The 23,990-nt window shown below is 31.4% G+C and overlaps 1 protein-coding gene across 8 annotated transcripts in view; it reads right to left on the reverse strand.

Moving 5' to 3' along the window:
- LOC148604154 (uncharacterized) overlaps nucleotides 1-23,719 on the reverse strand; it is an 87,795-nt gene extending 64,076 nt beyond the window's left edge. For 2 of the 8 annotated variants that reach the window (XM_088547892.1, XM_088547890.1), the window contains exon 1: nucleotides 18,557-18,716. In XM_088547892.1, the coding sequence (XP_088404018.1) occupies nucleotides 18,557-18,607 (51 nt within the window). In that variant the 5' untranslated portion in view covers nucleotides 18,608-18,716. Of the gene's footprint in view, nucleotides 1-5,809; nucleotides 6,057-8,526; nucleotides 8,796-9,401; nucleotides 9,497-18,556; nucleotides 18,717-23,597 lie in introns of those variants that run through there. The other 6 variants (XM_088547900.1, XM_088547895.1, XM_088547896.1 and 3 more) reach the window with 6 other exon arrangements.
- Nucleotides 23,720-23,990: the final 271 nt, after the last annotated feature.

Below are 23,990 nucleotides of genomic sequence, written 5' to 3' on the forward strand. Positions count from 1 at the left end.
GTTTCCCAAGTATGCAAATAAATTTATTCAATTTTTCTGATTTAAAAGCACCCAAATGTAAGAAAAAAACTATCTGGGTTGTGGGATTTAACCAGTATGACTGTACTTAGGCTTTAAATAAGGAAGAACTTATTAACTACTTAATTTGGGTTAAAAATAGTTATTCATTTAAGAAATTGAGAGCTTTGTTCCATACAGAAACAAATATAGCTATATACAGAAACTTAAAATAGCAATCAATAGATCCCTTATCTTATAAATCTGAATTTTAGCTAAACAATTCAATATTTGTACATTTAACACTGAAGTTACGGTTTAAGTTCATAAAAGCAAGACAATACGTGGGACACTGACTTCATCCTTCCCATAAAAAAAAAGAATCTGTAACCTTTAACCTTATTTTAAAGGGGAAATAGATTGAGCATGCATGTAGAAATTACAAAGGTGTCAGGGATAGGAGAATTATCAAGGACAGCGGTACTAGTGTTAGGGATAGGAGAATTATCAAGGATAGCAGTACTAGTGTTAAGGATAGGAGAATTATCAAGGACAGCGGTACTAGTGTTAGGGATAGGAGAATTATCAAGGATAGCAGTACTAGTTTTAGGGATAGGAGAATTATCAAGGATAGTAGTACTAGTGTTAGGGATAGGAGAATTATCAAGGATAGTGGTACTAGTGTCAGGGATAGGAGAATTATCAAGGACAGCGGTACTAGTGTTAAGGATAGGAGAATTATCAAGGATAGCAGTACTAGTGTTAAGGATAGGAGAATTATCAAGGACAGCGGTACTAGTGTTAGGGATAGGAGAATTATCAAGGATAGTAGTACTAGTGTTAGGGATAGGAGAATTATCAAGGATAGCAGTACTAATTATTTAACTATTTGCAATAGAAAAGAAAAATCAAGAAGTCAAACTTTCTCCATGTATCGCTTAGAACTTATAAAAAGTGACAATTTAAATATGCCATCCTGTAAAATGTAACAAACTCATAAAACATATATGTTTTGGTGGTCTGATGAATTTTATACAAATTAGTTATTTCAATATTTCCGGCCTCCAGCAACAAGCAGTCATGTAGTCTAAATACATGAGAAAGAATTTACTATGAAATATTTGGATAAAGTTATCTATGTGAATTTCCCATATTTGTCAAACAATTGTATATGACAAATTTTTCTCTTTAACTTTAAAAACTGTTCTGTTACAATTTGTATGGTACTTGTAGTCAAAAAACCACTGACTAATACATGTTTCTATTTTCATACACCATATTATACTAGTCTTAAATGTAATACTTCTTGGCCATTTTAACATAGCAAATAAGTAGAATCTTATTACTGCATATATCCTTCAAACTTTACTAAACATGAAAAGACATTTTCATAGTAATGGGCTTTTCAAAATTAAAAGAAAGTATGTGAACTGATAAGTGGACAATGTATTGGACCAAATAACCAGAAAAATGTCCAGGTACAGACCTAATGTCAGTGTTAATGTGGTGTCTTTAGTCTGACATGCTCAGAAGAGCAGCAGCCCAAAATTGATTGGTACTGCAGAATGAGTAAAATATTTTGTTTTGTATAATTTTTACTGAAATTTTAGGTACTGAATGCTGTACCAATGAAAATTATTGGTACTGCTTTAACAATACCAGTCATACAAGGGGCTATACCCCTGCATGTATTCAATAGTCTAAAGACAATACAGAATTCTACTTTACAAAATATCATTCATCAAGCATGCATAGAAAGAGTTACTAGAACTTGGGCTATTGTACATCAGAGTTTGTTCCTCACAAATCAACTCAAATACCCAATAATGATCAAGAAGGTCCAAGTTTTTTTACACTCACTTTGACTTAAAAGGTACTTGTCACCCCTGTACATCATAAATGTACAGAGAACCCTATATAGCCATAACAATCAATCTGATTAAAATCAGCTGTTAGGATACGCTACACTGCCGTTAGGGAGCTAAGGCAATGTAATTTTATGTAGCCACTACAATGTAATTTAATATACTACAATGAGATATATGCAAATTTTCTTCATAACACACCCATCAGATCCTGGACATCAAATAGTATTACTACCAAAGGGATTATGATATAGGCTTATTGACAATAATGCACTACAAAAACTTGCTGTCTTAGCATATCTTACTAATTATAGTACTTATAAGAACAATACGATAATCTACCAAACCTAACCACAGATAATTACAATAATCATCTACGATAATATACCCAAAATGCGAGACTTTTAAATTCCGAAGAATTGTTTGTATAGTGTTATCTAGGTTGTATCAACACATCCTCTCATATAAATGAATTATCTGTATTTTCAAATCTTGTTACAAATACTTAGCATACTACAGTTAAAATCAGTCACTGATGTTGAATAGTAAATTCTTTTATGATTTAAAGCAATTAGACATAGGTTCGGAAGATTTGATCTTAATCCTGAGTCAGTATCATGGCCAACTATTTAAAAAAGACATCAAACATGGCTTACAGGACATCAAAAGTGTCCTCTCCAACTTATGAAATACAACATCAATGTGTTAGATAGCTTGTTATGAGATGCACTGGTTGACAAATAGTGGTTTCATAGCAGTTTTTATCTTCTAGTTGTAAAGATGCATGCACCAATCATTGAAATTTTGTGTTTTGGTAATAATTATAGAATGGAGTTAATGCTTTTACTGTAGAATTTTATTTTAGATGCTTCATTCACAGCAATTATTTTTTTTATTTGAAAATTCACTACTCATTAGTTAATGTATTTCCTACAAGTACATACAATGGGGACAACTTTTTGTAGGTTTAAACTGGTCTGGAGATGGCATATCAGTATACTTCTAGTAGTCCTTAGTTTGTACATTTGTGTAATAAGTACCATATTCAGTTTTTTTATTTCTGTTGTAACAAGGGACTCAGACCTTTTTGAACTGATTTTTAGGTGTGTTTTATTGTGTAATATTTTTTCCACAGTGGCAAGATTTAAAAGGGCAAGTGTTGTAATCATGCCAATTATTACTTTATTACTCAACGGGTGTTTCTGGAAAAGCAGAGGACGCTTACCCTACCGGTGCACCTGGTCCATGCTCCCAGTTTTTAGTGGAGTCCAAGTTGCTCATTTGCTTTTGTTACCTTGTATGTATGATTTTAGTTACTTTATGTTCTTTGTTGTGTGTGTCTGTTTTCCATGTCTGGTCTTTGTCCCTAGATTACACTCTTTTGATTACCGCTATAACCTTTGTTCCCTTGATTACTCTTTAACCCTGTTACATTTTTTGCATCTATCCAAAGTCAGAAATTTCTTGCCTCTGTATGCCTTGTTTCATTTTCACCTTAGTTTTTTATTATGTTACTTGAGTATTTGAGTATATAGAGGCAACTCTTACGCTGTATCATAGTAAAATGATGTTTTGAGGCCAGCTGCAGCCTGCCCTGTGGTGTGAGAGTTTTCATGTTGGTCACTGAAGACCAACGAGTGGCCTTGGGCTACTATTTTCATCCTAGTGGGGTTGTTGTCTCTTTGACATGTTCACCATACCTATTCTCGTTATATTTTTAATTCAACTGATCTACCTTAATGGCACGGCCAAAGCAAAGCACCAATTACCTCGAGCAGTAACCAACCCATGTGGAGGCCCCTACTACAAATTTTTGTCACACAAATGCAATACCATTGTTGTATCCACAAAAACCTATCCATCTCTTCATACAATGTTATGCAAGGAATCTTCAGAAAAATTTACAATTTACCTGTACAAAGAAAGTTGTAAACTTTTATTTGACCTCATGATTTAAATTTGAAATCAAGTGTAGGATTATTTGTTAGAAATAACCCTAAAGCCTTTACCATATAAGGTCAAATTGTCACAATTATACAATCCCTTCAATTTCAGTTATAAAAGATTTTACAAAATTCTTCATAAGAACTTAAACAGGCCAAATTTATAACTAAAACCGACACATTTGAGAGCCTAATTTACATTTTGATCATAAACATCAAGGTATACCTAGATATATGAGGCAAATATTTTGCATGTTTTCATAACTGAATGATATGCATAAAGCATAATTCACCATAATTAGGTAATAAATACACAATAATGTTGTCTATGTATAGATAATTATTCTAATTTGCCAATATTAAAATATTTCTTTAGCAAGGTCAATAAATGGCCTATTAAAGTCCTCAAGTCCAGGCCAACGTGGTTGGCAAAGATACATGTGTCAATCCATTTGTCATCTTTCCCAGAGATATTTTTTATTATTAATCAAATCAAATAACTTTATTGTCATTAAACATGATAATTATGTCTGTGACAAAGCTGAACACAACACCAAAGAAAAGGATATTAAACATGGCATGTTAATACTGATGTCCTTGGATATAATAACAGAAACCAATAACTCTTAACAAGCCTTAAACAAATTTGATCTAATAAATACACTAATTTTGGTTCATACAAACTTTTTTGAAATTTACATCATCTATTTCTATGCATTTGAAAAATGATTCTCTCAAATGTTGGTTGACTTTACATTTTGGTATAAAATGAGATTCATCTTCAATAACTCCACAATCTGTACATAGTCTCTCAGTATGTAGAATAATAATAATAATAATAATTTTATTTGCAATTTGGCCCCTGTCACAGTCACAAATGTACATTCAATTAACATGCACTGTAATACAGAGATTACAAATATAAACCCCGTTTAGTCCAGATTTTATTCTCTGTCAAAAGATCTAGGGAGTATATAATAAGCAGTCCATTTATCCTCTTCTTTTGTTATTTGATCACGCCTAAGGTTTAGATTTTAAATGCAACTAAGTTTTCATATTGTTAATAATGCCTCAGTGTATCAAGTATTGGAATTTGCCAAAAGAGTCCTATGATATAATTTTTCTAGTTGGGGAAGCAATGGATTGTAATATCAGTTTTTCTTTTCAAGGGAGATAATTAAGTTATTGTCAACACATTCCATAAAAACTTTCACTACAAATATTTTTCAAAAGAAGACTTTATATCTATCAAAAATTGAAATACATGTATGTAACTTTTTCAAAAATGTACCATTAACATTTTTGTATGATTCTTAGCTGGGCAGCTACTTAATTTCATAAAATCTTTTTTGTAAAAACAACTGGCAAGAAACATCAACAGTATTTTGATTTTGAAATCATCTGCAAAAATGTTTTCAAGCTTTAAAAACCCAGGTCATGCTCAATAACCATTGCCATAGGTATATAAGTCAATGCAGTATGGAAATGATCTCTTTTCTGTGGATGAATATAGTGGTGGATCCTGGGGTGCAGGGGGTTATTTTTGTGTTTAAACTTGACAATAAATGGTAAATAACATCTTAGCACCCCCTTTTTCTGAGGAACCCCGGCTGGCACCCTCCTTTGCAAAGTGTCTGAATCAGCCCCTAGAAATCTTGTTTGAAGGAAAACTAATTGCTAGTACATGTAAAACTGAGACAAAGGAATGCAATATGGCTGGAAAATGTCACGAGAAACAAAACTTATACTCAGACTGTATCAACAATTAGAGAACTATCAAAAATCTGCAATGATCATCTATACACTTCAAAGCTAGACATATTGTTCTAAGTAACAACAATAGAGTTTCTTCTTCCTTGTTCTTAGAATAATATCACTTAATCTACTTTGTTTTTTACAATTTAAATGCATTAATGATTCCTGCCCACAACGATTATCATGTATTTATTTCTTTGGGAAATTCCATAAAATTCTTTCAGGACATTATTAAAGTATATACATTACCTCTGGTATGCAAGATTGTTAATTAATATCCATAATTATTGTGATCCACATGCAATTCCTAATTTTACACTCCTAATCACAAATGTAGTAAAACTATTCTGTAATTTATCAATTATAGCCGCTTAAACTATAGAATTTAAAGGATGAGCTTTTGAGTAAATATTTAAATTGCCATCCCCTAGCAAACAATCAAATCATAATAAGCATTCGTTCTAAGGGATCTAAACATTTGTACAATGACTGTACAGTAAGGTATGATCAAGTGTATAAATAAGACAACAAGCCAGTCTAATCTACTGACCTTGAAACTCTAAAAGGCTTTAAAAAGAGAAAAATAAAAGTCGCGCAATTCTTGCATTTATTATGTGTCACATGAGTAAACAGAGAAAAACCCGCATTTAAACAGAGATAACGAAAAATCAATAAATTTGGGACTTTTAAGTAACTAATTTAGGAAAGTGTGAGAAAAGTACATAAATAATGCATGCCCTAATGATGCTTCAATGCAGTCATAAGAAAAATATGAAGCAGGTTTTCTGGAGGGTGAGAAAAATAATTTTTGATAAATCTGACTTGAATCATAGTGGATTTTCCTACATGACTCCAATGTTATGTAATAAAGAAAGGGTAATCCTGTCACGTAAAACAGTACATTGTGCCAAAATAAAAAGTTCAACTATACAATACTTAGATGTATATCCTTGTATGTTACTTTGTTCATCGTTTTGATAGAATCTTAATGGCACCATAGAAAGCCCCACTCAAAATACATATAACTCTCAGTAGCATGCTTCAAGTCATAAAGCATTTTAGTTCCTGTTGATGTCATTATTTGAAATTATGTAATATGTGTAATAGTTTAATGCACCTATTGTCCAAAACATAATTGCAATAAGGCCGAAAAAAATAATATGTGTGTTTCATGTTACACCTTTGTAAAAATATACATGTACAATGTAGGTAGGGATATTTTTTTAGTTAACTAATTTGTTTAACATTGTGAGCATTAAATCATGAAAGTTACTATTTATCAAATTAATTTAAGGACTATCCTTTATTTTTGTTGCTTTTTAGTGCCTATCTGAGTAACCAAATTTAGCACAAAGTGTAGAAATTAATAAAGGGGGCAATGTTTCCAATCCAGATTATCAAAAAAGGGTTTGTACCAGGTTAATTCGCTCATATTGTCAAATTTGCACATGAATAACAAAACTGTCCAATTTTGCACACAATTAGCAAAATTGTCCAACAAAAGGGGGGGTGTAAAACCCTCCCCGTGGATCTGCCACTGATATAATAGCTACAATCACTAATCAATTCAACCATACATAGATAAGAGTACAAACTGGCAAATCCCACCAGGCATATATATATTATGACACATTGATATGTTTTATGTCATATAATTTGGAAGGAAAATTATGACACAATATCCCAAAAGAAGTTGTGAAATGCTTGGTGGAACGGTTAATCAGATCAGTGTATTTATTCAAGGCCTAGGAAGAGGAAAAAAAATGGTCAAAGTTGTGGAAAATATTGCAATTAAAGTCTTTTTGTCAATTTAACAATAAGAGGAGGTATAGAGTGTGGTTTTTCAACTTCAGTGCACAGGGTTGCATATCAGGATATAGAATTATGAAAAATTACATAGATTGTTTACAGGCAGCCAAAGATTTGAAATCTGAAGCCACATTTATCAAGTCTGACAAAGATACATACAATACACCTATAATAAAACATTCAAATCCAGTATCTTAAATTGTTGTTTACAATTAGGGAATGGTTCTACCCCTCCAGTGATTGATCCAGAGGTTGGTATGGGGCGTTCATTCCTCTTATTGTTGGAATAGTTGTTAATTTTGTGCCAAATCAGGGCATAAAATAGCAAATGATAACCTGGAGCCTCTGTTATATATCAGGATAGGAAAATTTGATATAATTTTCTGGATGCAACTCTGTCCCCAGACCTCCAACTGGACAAGCTTTAGGATCTACAAGATGGTGAAGGCTGGTTGTAAAGACATAGATGGTGAAGGCTGGTTGTAAAGACATAGATGGTAAAGGCTGGTTGTAAAGAAAAGATGGTGAAGGCTGGTTGTAAAGACATAGATGGTGAAGGCTGGTTGTAAAGACATAGATGGTGAAGGCTGGTTGTAAAGACATAGACGGTGAAGGCTGGTTGTAAAGACATAGATGGTGAAGGCTGGTTGTAAAGAAAAGATGGTGAAGGCTGGTTGTAAAGACATAGATGGTGAAGGCTGGTTGTAAAGAAAAGATGTTTGCATAATGGTGGCAAATATACAGTAAAGATCCTTATATTATAGAATGTCACAGTGTAAACTGACATATTGATCAAGATGGTCATACTTCAGTCAAGCCATGTCCCTTATATATATATATACCATAAAATTATATTGGATAGTGTTCACTGTTTATTGATATGGACATATTAACACATCAAAATACATGTACATGTATACATGTAGCTTGGGTCAAAGTGGTTTACAATGATGACTCACAATAAAGAGGTAAACACAAGCTCCTTGTCTGTGATTGAAAAATGCAAGTTTCTAAAATACATTAAAAGGGACAAGTTAACCATTAGGTCTAACCTTTATAATATCCCCCCAAATGCAAACACACTAGACAAGATTTATGAAATTCAGTATATGAGCAATAAACCTAAATTTGAAATGTCATCTGAATATGATACTCACGTTGACTCTAGATATGATACTCCTATACAATCCACTTCAAAAACTCTTATTCCAAAATTTTAAAATGCAGCAAGTCAGCTAGAAATATCCTGGGAAAATAACCTTGTTTACAATTGTAACAAATCAGTCAAGATGTTCAACAATTTTAAATTGAAAATTATCCTGTTTTAAGTTTTGTGCACACAGGTAAGACTTCATATATCATGTAACATATATAGATGATGTTATAAAACTATACCCAGTCCTTACATTTACAGGTAAACATAGACAATCTGTCAAAATCACTAAAAAATGTCCCGATTATTATGAATGTCATGCATGACTTAGTACAGGGGTTCAGTTTTCACTTCTCATATGATAAAATGACGACTCATTTTTACGTCTCGGTCAAACTTCATAAACTTATGTAAGGTAAATTTCTTCAGTTTATAATGAAGGGGCTACGCCCATTCATCTTAACAAATATCAATAAAAATTTATTATTTATTTCTCTGATTATTAAGGGATCATAATACTCTATTTTATCTCAGTGATATAGTGCCTTTCTTAACTCAGTGCGTAAACTCTTTATATTTACCAACTTTAACTCATAGCCATGAAGATAGACCAATATCAACATAATAAAACATATCTTGCATGTACCACTATTATTACTCTATATAATATAAATAATTTACAGAAACTATTGAGTTAACCTCCATGATGCTACCAACATAATGCTGTTCATTTTTTCTAACAAAACAATATTTATGTACAGTCACAGTAAAGGATAGTTTAAGGGACAAAGACATTTATTCAAAACTGAATTACAACCGCATAAAATTGAACTCTCAATTTTACAGAATATGCCAATTTTCAGCCATATTTTGACCTACCAGTAGTCAAGATGCTTTTCAGATTCCAAAATAATTTCAGGTTGAGATTTCAAAGTAATTCCATCCTCGAGCTATCCCTAATAAAATTTCAATTTTTAATCAACCTATTAATATACAGCATGCAGATACATGAAGATAACATATATAAATTACATGCCTCAGTGACATGTAGGCATGTTCAGTTATACTGAAGTTCCATTCTATCCATCCCACTGGTAGTTAAGGCACCAGATACAGTTTCATAACATGCATTGATAGTTTGATGTAGGGAGGCACAATGATATATTAGGTTTATACATATGTTGCAGCAACATCTTCTATAGCTAAGGGTTAAAATATAACATCCACAGATGTGCATTGCACACTTTGAAATATACCATGTAATGTAATACATTTAGAAAATTATGGAGAATTTCTTTAGATTCTCAGTCAATACTAATTGGAAATTTTATGTTATCAGTATGCCCTACACATCTTCTGACAAGTACAGTAAGCTAGAATTTCAAAATAAAACAGTTGTGCAAATATAATTTTCTTTTATCTTTTGTCTGAATGAAGGAAAATAATGATCTATGTGTTCTGCTTTTTTGAAAGTTGAGATTAAACAATTCTGGGATAAAGTACTCTACTTGAATATTGAACTATGCAAGGACTTACAAGGCCTAAAACTTACTTCATGTAGACTAACACAAAAATGTTGATTAAAGGAAATTCTCCAATATGAAATAAAACCTACTTTTAGCTACCTTTGGCCTTAACAGAAGTCATGCAACACTATAAATACTGCACTAAAAAAGAATCAAGAAAATACCAATGTACAATATTTTCATATGTATATTTAAATTCAATTTTATTTATTTTTTTCATATCAAATCTAAGCAACAACAGATTAATTGTTTACAAATTGAAATGTTTTTGATAATTTAGTTTTCAAAAAACTAAAAGGCAAACTTTATTTGAATTCTTCCTTTTAAAAAAGTTTGAGATATTTCTATCATAAGTTTGAGATGATTTTATCGTAAGTTTGAGATGATTTTATCGTAGTTATTATCACTATAACTAATCAAAAAATATCTTTTATGAGAAAAAAATTTTTACGTGTTTTTTATTTTTTTTTATCATGCTTAATATTGTTTTCAGAGACATTTTTTATATGCTAACCTCTGCCTAACATTTATGTGGAGTATTATTGTAATTCATATTGTAAATGAAACTTGGAGGCTCCTCACTGATCAAAGTGCTGATTTTACATCTTTTTTGTAAGGAAGTCTGGGCTGATCATCTTTTAAAGCACTTCTCATCAAGGCATGAAAATCAATGTCATCCAAGTTGTTTCAATGGATAAGCAGCCCATGCATCATTGAACATTATTTCCCTCCTTACTACCCCAAATTACCATCATAACAGGTGATTTAAATGTGTATCCTTCAAACCTATCATTGTCAGTTACATGTTTGAACTCCAAATAAGTCTCTTCTATTGTAACAAGTGAAATTTTCACACAGTCAAAATAATCTAATCATTGGGTCTATAAAATAGGAGATCAATGATTTCTATAAAGACATTAATTTGAAGAAAATTTGCTTGTAAATCTTTAATTCATATTATGTTTTTTTGGTTATTTTCTATCTATTTGATTTGTAAAAGTACCCTATTTCTTGTTCAGACAGTAAGAGTTCTCAGTCTATTAGTTGGAGAGTAAGAAAATGTACAACATGCAGGAAAACAAGTTACATACTATGACATATTATTCAGTAGTGGTTTACATAAAAAAGTAATATTTAAGAAATTCCTGGTCATCCCATGGACAGACAATACAGACCCAAGTTAATGATGAACGACTATAATCTATTCACCACTGCCAATTTCCATGACAGTCTTTCATTTTAAATCAGCAAAATTAACTTGAAAACCCTGCAAGTGTAAAATTGGTTATAATTGTACTATGGGAGAACACTTTTTGATGTCAAAACAAACAAAAGGTTTCTTGTGACTGCAGACATATAGCTACCTAGTCATCTTTATCCAAATCAAAAATACCTTTCTCAGCAAAAAGGCAGAACAAAAACTTCTTAGTCCCGCCTTGTTTAAATTAATGCAAAAACAACTTCATCCATTCAGTACATGTATACCTCAGTCGGAAGACGTTATAACAACGTAAAATTTTCTGAAGGACCAAAATAAAAAGCAGATATACAATACAGTACAAAATCTTTTGATTGCATTTTGCAGTTTAAATATTACATGTACACTTTTTTATTGATTGATTGATTGATTGTGGTTTTATGTCCTGCAGCAAATATTTCAAGTATTTCAAGTCCAGAATATTTGATCAATTTAAAAAAACTGCTTTGTACTAGTCTGACACAGTGAGCAAGATTCAAATAAAGCAACAGCTTGCAGGTAGACATGTCATTACATTCTGACTCTGAGCCATCACAATCAATATATATGTGCTTGTTGGAAGGACATGTTTCGAGTGTTTAGTGCAATTTGGCCTGGGATCCAACCTATGACCTCCCAAACTCAAGGCTGACATGCTACCATGACACCACCATGGCAGTCATGCTTTATGAAATAACATATGTAGATGAAGCATTTTGATTTTTAACAAATCTAAGCAAATTCCAGTCAGGGGGTTCTGGTATCTTCTCTCTTAGAATATTTAATGAAATTCTATTCTGATTACCATATAAGTGATATATCTTGACCTATTTAAATTATCCTCCTTTTGATGCTTTGATATTGCTTTGAAAATATTTATGATAATTGAGACCTTCAAAATGGCAATACACAAAAAAAACAGAATACTAACTATTTATCTTAACAAATTTTTTTGCATGTACAAGTAAATAATTTGTGAAAATGGTTGAAAATAATGTCCCTAAATTAGGACAACTTTATAACAATACAGTGAAAACCGATCTTAAAACTGAATCATAGAGGAGATTAAATTTGCTTATCATGAAAAACATACCTTTTTTATCATATTATTGTGCTTATCTTGTAGGACATAGGTACTTGTATTGTAAACACAAAGTATTAGACAGGGCATCTGTCAAATATTTCTGTTACCATAATATAACTCTTGACATACTTTGTTTAGGAATTTTTTGACTACATTTTTGTATTTTAGTTTGGTTATATAATATTAACATCCTTATTCAAAAAAAAAGATTGTGAAAAGCAAAGCTGGATGACATTCTTAAATTCCAAGAAATTTGCCAGATTCTTGAAATCTAAGTACACTATTCTCTCTGTCAATTAGATTAGTCTATTGTAAGAATCAATTCAATAATCATCTACCTTATTACTTGCAAGTAAATAAGGAAAATAAGTACACTGTATGACTAAGTCAAAGTTTATCATAGAATTCCTAAAACTATGTACAGATTTGTTGTTTTTGTTGTTGGTTTTGTTGTTGGTTTTTTTTCTTATCAATAAAACATAGGATTTGATATTCATTATGTCTTTAATGCAAACCAATGGTTGAATGCACCTAGAGAAATATTATACAACACAATGGTGATTCCAGGTAAAGTTTTGTTGGATGTACAATACAATGGTAATTACAGGTAAAGTTATGTTCGACATACAGCACAATGGTGATTCCAGGTAAAGTTTTGTTGGACGTACAATACAATGGTAATTACAGGTAAAGTTATGTTCGACATACAACGCAATGGTGATTCCAGGTAAAGTTATGTTTGATATACAGCACAATGGTGATTCCAGGTAAAGTTATGTTGAAGATACAGCACAATGATGACTCCAGGTAAAGCAGTGTCCTAGCTAGGGCAAAATGAAGGGGCGCAACACCCCGCCCCTAACCCACCCGCACCCCTCTGCCCCTATTGAGTACCTCCTAAGTGCTCATTTACAATTATCTGTATGACCCATTAAGATTTCCACTCTTCTTAATAAATTACTCCAAGCCAATTAAGAAGTGTCAACTTCGTTAACAACATCCTGTCATAATTAACCCTCAGGTAAACCTCAGGTAACTATTGGTGATGAATCAGCTGACCAGGGTTATCCGATAATTAATGATTGACAAGTAGAAAATGAATCCCGATTGGACCTATAACAATTTTTTGGACAGCCAATCATTGTTTAATAATTAATTTCTACTGCACAATTAATTTTACAATTATTTTCAAGTTAACAGGTCTAAATTATGTAGAACTACCGGTATACACAATTACATGTTGCACATGTTTGTTGATTCAAAATTTCAGTTACCTCCCTTATAATTTCAATATTTTTAAAATTTTCTTCAACAGTAAAGGACATTTTCTATAAGTTGTAATTGTAATAGTTATATGAAATAATGTTCCTTCTACTTACGTATGGTTTTGATATTTAATTGGAGCAATATTGAATATTTGTAACATTTCATGCAACATATTACCTTGTAGTATGTGGTAAATGTAAAGAATCTGTTGCACTTATCACCAGTTCAAGTAAATATGTTGCCTCACTGCCAGAACATAGACATATATTGTTCACACATCATCCAGATAATATTGAAACTGAATTCTAACTCTTTCATAGGGGAACTTAAGGCCTCAGTAATACATTCCCAACTTATTCACCTCTACTAATATGTGTTATATAAGATGTATCTATTTTCTAAAAGCACTTGGTCATCTGAGAAAGGTCTTTCAATACAATAAGGGTGTCAGGCATATATTAATCATGTTGTCAAATTTACTCAGTTGCCAAATTATGATGTGACCTTCCTTTTCAGAAGTTGGCAGGTAAGCAATAAGAATACAAATTACTGACTTAACACAAACATACAAAATCAATGTCCCTTTTTTTGTTGAAAAAAAAAACATGCTACGCATTAAAGTGCCCTCTTCCCTGTGCCCCTCTATTTTCAAATCCTAGCTAGAACACTGTAAAGTTATGTTGGATATACAGCACAATGGTGACTACAGGTAAAGTTATGTTGGAAATACATCACAATGGTGACTCCAGGTAAAGTTATGTTGGATGCTACAAATTTATTTCTAATGAATTTTTCCTACACAGTGGGTATAGTTTCGCTTTTTAACCTTTGACCTTACAGACGCTCTTCCATGGAAACACAAGTCACTTGATCACAATTCTGTTTCCCGATTAGCCAAATAATGATAATTTAGTGGTGTTTGAAAAAACTGTATCGAAAATTAAAATTGCGTGCCATGTGTTATTTCCAGAATGTAATGTAGAACATTATAAGTAAAAGGAACAAATTTTACTGCATTGGCTATCTGAATTTTTAAAGATAGTACTTGTTTTATATTCAAAGGCAGTATACAGCATAGTGGTGTAATAGAATAAAACAATCCAAAACATTTGTTACCCTCATAGCAACTCAAGAATCATTATAAAGACCTAAAAAGTTTTTTACTCCTAAAGAAAAAGATATTACATCCAAATAAACTGTTGCCTTAATTTAAAATACAAATTTGTTCAGGGCATGTTAGACAAATAAACCTCTACAGAACAAAGAAGCAGGAAAAAAAGTACTGTATTTTTGCTTAGTACTTTTACTTTTTCAGCTTTTTAATCTCAACATACCGGTACTATTAACTTTTTTATCCACATATGCAGACCATGGTCAAAGGGCTGGAGTGTCAAAACATGAATGGCTCAAAAATCTTTTTGTAGGAAGTGACATATTTTGTAAGTGAGGTATGCACTAAGGATGTGATTGTTTGACCTTTTAACAAATCCTATGTTATGGAAAGCCTTACATATTCCCTTTGGTCAAGACATCAGTGATATTAAATCATAATGGTGCATTATCACATAAGTTAAATGTAATTTGAGAACTTACTATGTCACTGATAGGTAAAGCCTAAACTCATATTAATTTATCTTCTACTACATGAGAACATAATAAGGGATAAATGAATTCATAGAAGCATCCTTTTTACTAGAAAATATTCTACTCTAATATTATAAAAATCATTCAAATCATAGTTGAGACAAATCAAGGATAATCTCAAGGATTTAAAGTCTGGGTCATGAAAGTTTGCAGACATTTACCAAAACATTTGAGAGTAATTCTATAAATATAGGGTTTTTTCTCCCTTTATGGCTATTCCTAAATTCAATTTGTGCCTTATTTTTCCATTTTTTCACTTTTTCAACCTATGATGTGCCAATAATATGGAGGGCACACACCCACTTTACCTTTGCCTAAGCCCACCTCTGCAAATGGACAATGGCACACCGAATATGTAATATACAAATAATGACATGATCTAAGTGATGTAAATATAATGTGGAATTGTAAAAAATATATTGACTTAAGTGATACAATTCAATTCTTCATGATTCAGATTACCTAGAAATAATTTTTTTCAATCTTTGTCATAAAAAATAAATAATAAAAATTCTTAGAAAAATGGCAAATCATATTAATGATATTAGAATTGCACCACCCAGGTGGTTTGAAGGGAAACCAGGTTTCTATACTACTAGTTGAAATCCTATATATAGTGATGCCTTTACTCTAGGTTGAGAACTTCCAATTTTCAGCATATATCTATTATAAATTTAACCATAAAGAGTGGAGACTCCTGGCTGGGAGAGTATGTTTCCTTAACAATCAAATAGTACTGTAAAACCTGTCTAAACTGAACCCCTTTAGAACAGAATGTTATGTTCACTTTAGGAAGATGTTATGTTCTGATCAGTTTATACAGGGTTTGGTTAAGACAGGTTTCACAAAAAATCAAAGAAGACGGACAACCTCAGGCAGAAATATACTTATCGCCTGATGGATAAAAAGTTGTGCACTTCCTCAAAATCCTCTATAAAGTACCACAAAGTAGATGTGTATTTAAAAGTAATGATAATTATGTACAGTACTAAGGATAGAAGACATTGCTGAATGACATTTTGTTAGAATTCAATAAAACATTTAGCATATCTTTTTTTTTTGATAGTTATGAATCATATCCAATATAAATTCAGATTTGATGCTGCTATCAAAATAAAATACCTAAATACAACTTGACACTGTTGTTTGATGTTTGATTTATCATAGGCAATTCTTAGTAATCTAGTACATGTATTGCTAAATCTTCTCAAAGGATTACTAAATTCCAGCTACCTCTTTGTGGTCAGACCATTGACCAAACTGCAAAAATGAATCAAAGTTCTAGTTTTTACCGCATAAACGTGTATTGAGCATGTTTTATTGGTCTGGTTGTCTCTAAATTAAGGTTGTTACAAATTGGTTTTCCACCTGTGACACACCTGGATCTCAATGAATAACTACAAAGGGAGATAACTCAATATTTTCAGAAGATTGATTTTTGCCTTTTATGGAAATATACAGATAACTAAATGTATAAAAGCATTGTTTGTTGACCACATTGGGATAACACGTAAGTTCATTTCACCAATAAAAAAAGTCATGATGTCATTCATACATGCATATAAAATAAGATTTAACCCAATAATAAATAACCATTTCCTGCTATATAATGCTTCCAATTGCCTCTCAGTCAAATTATATGAATAATTCTTACCTAATCTGTTAACTTACTTGAGACAATTAGATACCTATTTAAACAGTGAATATGTACATATATATAATGTATATATATAATGTATATATATAATGTAAATTCTTTATTTTATATTTAGTTTTGTTTGTCCAATAATTTTTTTTTTTATTTAATTTTTTCATGGTTTTGATGCATTTTTTTTCAGGGATTTATGACTTTTAAACACCAAAGCATTGGGACAAGACAAGACAACTGTTTATCATTATACTGCTTTTTTAAATTGCTTAAATTATGGAATCTATTGCAGTGTTTTCATTACTGTTAAAATGACACTAGGGATGTGATTATTGAAGCAAGATTTTATCCAATCATAAAAATTCAAATGCAATTTATTTATTTTCTGTTCTAACATTCAATACATAGAATCTTTATCAATTTAATATGGCGTTGTCCTGATGGAATAGGTTCACATAATCAAAGAAAACGTAACCCTGAGGAGATCACTAAAGTACATGCAATAATCAATGGTATTGAAGAATATGTATGACAACATATGGCGAGACACAGAATGCCCTCACCCCACCCTACAGAAGTTTGATAACAAAATACCCCAAAAAGTTTTCACACTTCACCCAACTTGGCCATTTTTTTTCAACCCTGACTCCATCCCTTCCCACATTGAAAACTTGGACCTGTCCATAAGCAATGGATGTAATATATCAGTATTCCTTATTCTTTCATGATCATACTAATATCAATGTTTATATCAAAGCAGACTAACAGGAGAACACCCAGTCTTAAGACAGCTCAGACCTAACAGCATTCATTTCAATCAATAGAAAACTTCATAGTTTTCCATTCTTCTAACTACTTAATATCTCCTATCTCAGACTACTGATATCATACAGAAAGTATCAGCAATTTCAAATGAAAACATTAGGTCAAATATACCATATGTCAAAACATTGTTTGAAAGAGTACAGCCAAGTGGATATCATAACGTACAATATTTAGAATGTACCAGTCACCCAAGAAATAAAATGAACCATCCAGACCTATACATATGTCTACTTTTTTGTGCAAAGCATCACAGAGGTTACAATTTCAACCATCGTTTTTATATAAGCACCAATACTCAATGAATGAGGTGACCTACGTGTAATTAAGTAGAGTACTCTCCAGTTATACATTTAAATTCAACAGTACTTTAAATTAAGCAGAGCTAGCTATGGTCTTAGTATTTTACAAAAAGAAGCCACCACAACCCTAACTAGGCACTAAAGGGCCCAGAACAATACAGACCCTCATATATATTAATATGATATACGTGTTAGATATACAGTGAATTTACTCTTAATACACTTAAGGTGTCTACAGATACTTCCTTTTACAAAGATTTAAATATATTGGTACCCCTTAGTTTCTGGTATACATTACTCCATTTGCTTAAAACAACACATGGGTTTAATCCTGCTTTTTTAGTTTTTCTGCAATATGAGTATAGAAAATAATAATATAAATCTGTGTTGCAAACATTCAACTCAGCAAAGTGAGTCACTTCATAAAGTCTCAAGTACATGCATTAGTATTTTTATTATGACAGAACACACATATTGCCATGATAATATAAGACACAAAACTAACCTGCTTCAGCTCGTAATAAAAAGATCGCATCAAAGTATCCATTTTATCCATTTTCGATGACAAATAAAAAATCGAGGTACAATTTTACAACACCATCCTCCAGTACAATATCCATATGACAGAGATACATACAAGTACTTAGAGGCCTTCAAAAAGGAAATCCTGCACTTGTACAAAGCCCCGTGACAAAATAAACAAAGTTAACATGTTTAGTTGTTGTATGATGGCCTCAACCTGAACACCCATACACTTACATGTAGTAAAAGACCAGATTATCCTGAATTTATATAAATCTTTGTTTTCCTCATCAATGATAGCTATAGTTTTATTTAGAATGGCAATGTCCAAATTTAGACACCATGGGAAAATTACATAGTCATAAAACTTCACAAAGTTTTTTTTAAGTTACAATGTCAGTAAACATAGGGGTGTATTTGCATTCATATGCATTTACTCAATGCAAGTGAAATTTTAAAACAAGATACAATCCTGATAAATGAATAAGGCAGATGTAATCTTGTATAATAGGATGTAGCTTATGTATCAAAAACATGATGAGGATGCTTATCGTAAACAAGTAAGCTTTTGATCTATAAATGACCTAGAATTTGACTTTTCAACTTTAAATATATATCAAGAATCATATTACTTATATTTACATATAGGATTTTGTGATTATATTTATTTATTTATCAGATTTATAGCCTTTTTGCAGTGATACCAATAAATTAAAGGAACAATTGGCAATGTTTAGATGTGAATTTATGTGTGTAAACTTGTGTTGTGGTAGGTCTTACTACATTATAATAGTCATGTACACCCTACATCTGAAGAAAATAATTTCAGGCTTGGTTAAGTTTTAAGAAAAGACAGTACATTTAAAGTACAATATAAATTTGTTTGCACAAAAAAAACAAACTACAGTAATAACAAAAATTTCTAAATTTTCTAAAGTTGACTTCAAACATGAATGACACTCAGTGTTATCCAGGGGCAATAACTCTAAAAAACAATAAAATTAAAATTGATGTACCAAATTCAATGATTTTGAAATCAAAGAAAATGTAATGGTATAATTATATGATAACAGTGTTCATCTGATTTCAAAGACTATGAATTTAGTAAACCATTCTTTGTCAAATTAACATGTACTATGTATATCAAGACTACCAGTCTTCAGTGACTAGGATTTTGCTCTTCCTTGGAAGACTACTTAAAACAGGTTTGACTGTATACAATTAAAAGGTTTTTGAAGTTACAAGATATTGTGCAAAATAACATCACCATTCTATAATTTTTTACAATAACCTAGAGAGGATTAAAAACTTTCACACCATCACCACAATCAGTGCTTGACTCAACTTTTTATATGGAACGCAATATGTACGCAAGTACATGTAAACGACATCAAAAAGAGATTAACAGATTTTTAATTGGCAGTGCTTATAAGCCTTGTGAACATTTTTACATCCAGGAAAGTAAAGATCAAAACGCAGTGAAATAATACGCAATAAAAAAGGAAGTGGTTAATACTAAGTCTGGTGAGAAGATTGAAATGACTAAAACCAAGTATAATCTTTCAGAAGGTATGAAAAAAGAGGGGATGGGCCATCCAACCCTGTGTCCTCCTCCTGGTGTTCAACCCCCTCTTTGTTCGAAAATTTTACTAATTTTTTGTAAAATTTGCACCAAAATGAGAAAACAATAACTAGGATCCCTCCGTCTATAAATTTTTTAATCCACTCTTGCCTTCCATCCAAGTCATTCATATTCAGTGACACCAGTCAGCTATATAGTCAGATTATGGCTTTTTTTATTTTTGTAGTGAAGGATTTTAGTGTTTCACCAATAGAAATATAAATTGTCTTCCAAAAATAAAATACAACTGTCATTCAGAAAGATTGATCAAAAACATTTTTTTTAAAAGATTTCCACCTCTTTGTTTCATCTTTTCTTTTCAGTCTTATGTAATTTCTTACCTGCTCTTGTACTTCAACGAAATGTTCTAGCACCAGGCATTACCGAGCAAAAAGTAAAAAATTCACATGTTACAGTACTTTAAAATATATATAAAATTTACCATATAGAGACTCTGAATTTTTTTAAATAACTGATGTCCTGTTTTCCTGTTCCAAAAAAAAAACAAAATGAAAAGTATAGCAAACACACAGACTTTTATGTTACCTTCAAAACAATGCAATGAAATATTAATTCTTTATAACTTGGTCGATTCTTCTTGGATGTCTAGATATTTGCGATATCACACCATGAACCATGTGATATGAGCTAGTGATATGAAAAACTCACTGTTATAATTGGTTGTTGTGTGTAATATTTTCTATATAACCTGATTGGTCTAAATCAAACGTGTGACATTTTTATCATTGTTCTTCCAACACCACTGGAAACTTCAAAGAAAGATGATCAATAGAATTTCCACCATGAAAGATGCCGTATATCAAACAGCCAAAATATTCCAACGAATTTTTAAAGAAAATGGTTTTGTAACTCATGAAAGTCCAATAACGCAAAATATCAATTCAAGTTAAAATTCAATTACAACATCATAATAAACTTGCTGAAATAAAGCAGTAGATATTAGAGCGATATTCAACTTTCACTCATCATGAGACCTGTAATTCTTACACAACATAATTAACAAGTACCAGATTAAATAGTAACACCCCCATCCCCCACTCCCCACCCCCAACACCACTCCATCTTTTTTTTATCATTTATAGGTTCTATGTTCCATCCAGAAAGAAATTTTAACCAAATCGATTATAAAACTCGAAATACAAATGAAAGGACCACTTTTTTTCATTTTTTCACTGCTAAATTCAATACTCAATACTGGAAATATACTTGTCTAAACCCAGACAATGCCACCACAGCACGTACATTATTCTCAGTGAATCATGTTATCCCTCATCAGTCTGACTAATCATCAATAATAAGCCAATAAATCCTACTTTAAAGTGCTGTAAAATAATAAATATGACATTAAAATGTGTCATGCTACAGCTATTGATCAGATTTCTCATGGGCATTGGAAACTGAAAATGAAACAAGCCAAATAATAAGGAACTTGAAGATATGCAATGTCATAAAATCATAAATTAAGCAGAGAAACAATAGATACAATGCAAAATTAGCCCAAATGTTACAATGATTACAAATAAATTCAAACATTCAATGGATTTATTCAATTGTTCAATAGCCAAACATCAGGGAACTCAATATCTTAATCGTCTTAGTCATAAGATCTGATATTTATTAAGAGATATCGGTAATCACTTCTACATTTCAAATTTTGACTTATAATTACTGAAAAATAAGAGTATTTTTGTTTGCTTCATGCACTAACATTTTAAACTTGAAAGTTTCTTCAATCTAATTAAAAAATAAGACCTATCAATTGTTCCATTCAGTCACTGCATGTAAGTGACTTAATGGTTCAATTGAAAGGTCTAATTGAATAAGATTGGCATTTCTTTAGCTTGAAAGAACACAAAACCCTGACTCAATTTTCTTTTATTTACTGTGAAAATACTTTAATTCGAGGATACCAATTTTCGTGGATCAGGGAAGAAACACAAGTTCATGAATTCTTGAATTCATGATTTTAAGGTTTCCAGTATACTCATCAAAGGAAATCTCCTTTTCATTTGGAACCCAATTTTGGGGTTTGGCCTAACCAAGAAAACAACAAAAATTGGTACCCCACAAACAATAGTACATTATGTACTTTCACAGTTCTACATGCAAATTTGGGAATCAATATATTTATTTACTTTTTATATGTTTTTTCATTAAAACAATTCCACTTTTTATTATAACTTAGGAAAGGGACATAAGTTGCTCCTCTACCTGAATTAGTTTTCAATGGGATCATTGAAATGACCAACAGATATACGCACCCATGAGCACCAATTTCTCATCGTATCATAGAAAATATAGTCAGTATATAACATTGATAATTCAGTGTCACTGTGTACAGACTGTTTCCTCCAACAAAATCATGCAAAACTCACAAGATTCACAGCTTGTTACAGCTTTTTTCATTCCCATTAGTTTTTTTCCCTACAATCGAACAGGAGGGGCACTTTTAACAAAAGCAACAAAATAATTGGTCTGCTGTAGGTATTTCATATTTTATTAGAACTTTAACAAAACTACATTACACATATTAGATTTTCAGAAAAACATTTTAATTGGCATTATGTAGAAAACATATCCACTTGTACTGTTACATCTACTGATGGTAAAAGTATTGTAAACTAGTACTGTTACATCTACTGATGGTAAAAGTATTGTAAACTAGTACTGCTACATCTACTGATGGTAAAAGTACTGTAAACTAGTACTGTTACATCTACTGATGGTAAAAGTATTGTTAACTTGTACTGCTACATCTACTGATGGTAAAAGTACTGTAAACTAGTACTGTTACATCTACTGATGGTAAAAGTACTGTAAACTAGTACTGCTACATCTACTGATGGTAAAAGTACTGTAAACTAGTACTGCTACATCTACTGATGGTAAAAGTATTGTAAACTAGTACTGTTACATCTACTGATGGTAAAAGTATTGTAAACTAGTACTGCTACATCTACTGATGGTAAAAGTATTGTTAACTTGTACTGCTACATCTACTGATGGTAAAAATGCTGAATTCCTTGTGTAATCAGTAACTATTACTATGAAAATTTATGGATCAAATAATGGTGTGGGACTGTAAGTTAATATATTTGAATATCAACTGTTTGTCACTACCTGCATAGCTATTGGATCATAATCGAATAGTTTACAGGTGTATAGCAGACAAATATAAATGATAGAGAATCCAGACTATTACTCACACTATTATATTTTCCTTGGTTCTGTATTCACAAAAAAAACTATAATTAACAACACTAAAAGACTCTCTCCCCCTAATTTTTCTTAGAAATCATTTCTTCAAGTTAATCTGAATGGTATTTAGATAAATAGCAATGATTTACAAATCACCAATATATCATGACTTAACTGCACTTACCTTTATTAAGTAGAAACTACTCCAGACAGAAAATTTCACTATCTTCAAATTCCAAAAACTCAGACAAAAATTCTGATAATTCTCTGAAAATAATCAATGAAAATGCATGTTCAGATGTGTGGGGTATGAATCATGGATCATGTTAGTAATCACTCACTACTGAAGCTAATTGACCATATGAACTCAGTTTAAACTGAGATATTGAGAGTTTGCTATAGGCTGTAATAAAAAATGAACAAATTAGCAGTATTTGATGGAGTCTTACCTAATCAATCATTTCTAACAATTAAAAGCTAATTCTTAATGTATAAATACATTTTTAATGATGTTTAAAATAAAAATGTTTATTTTTGTAAATTAAGAATACCTAAAATTATCAGCACCATTAGATGA

The sequence above is a fragment of the Perna viridis genome, chromosome 10 (assembly GCF_037379345.1).
Source record: "Perna viridis isolate PV_CMFRI_1.1 ecotype Kerala chromosome 10, ASM3737934v1, whole genome shotgun sequence".
NCBI classification, from domain to species: domain Eukaryota; kingdom Metazoa; phylum Mollusca; class Bivalvia; order Mytilida; family Mytilidae; genus Perna; species Perna viridis.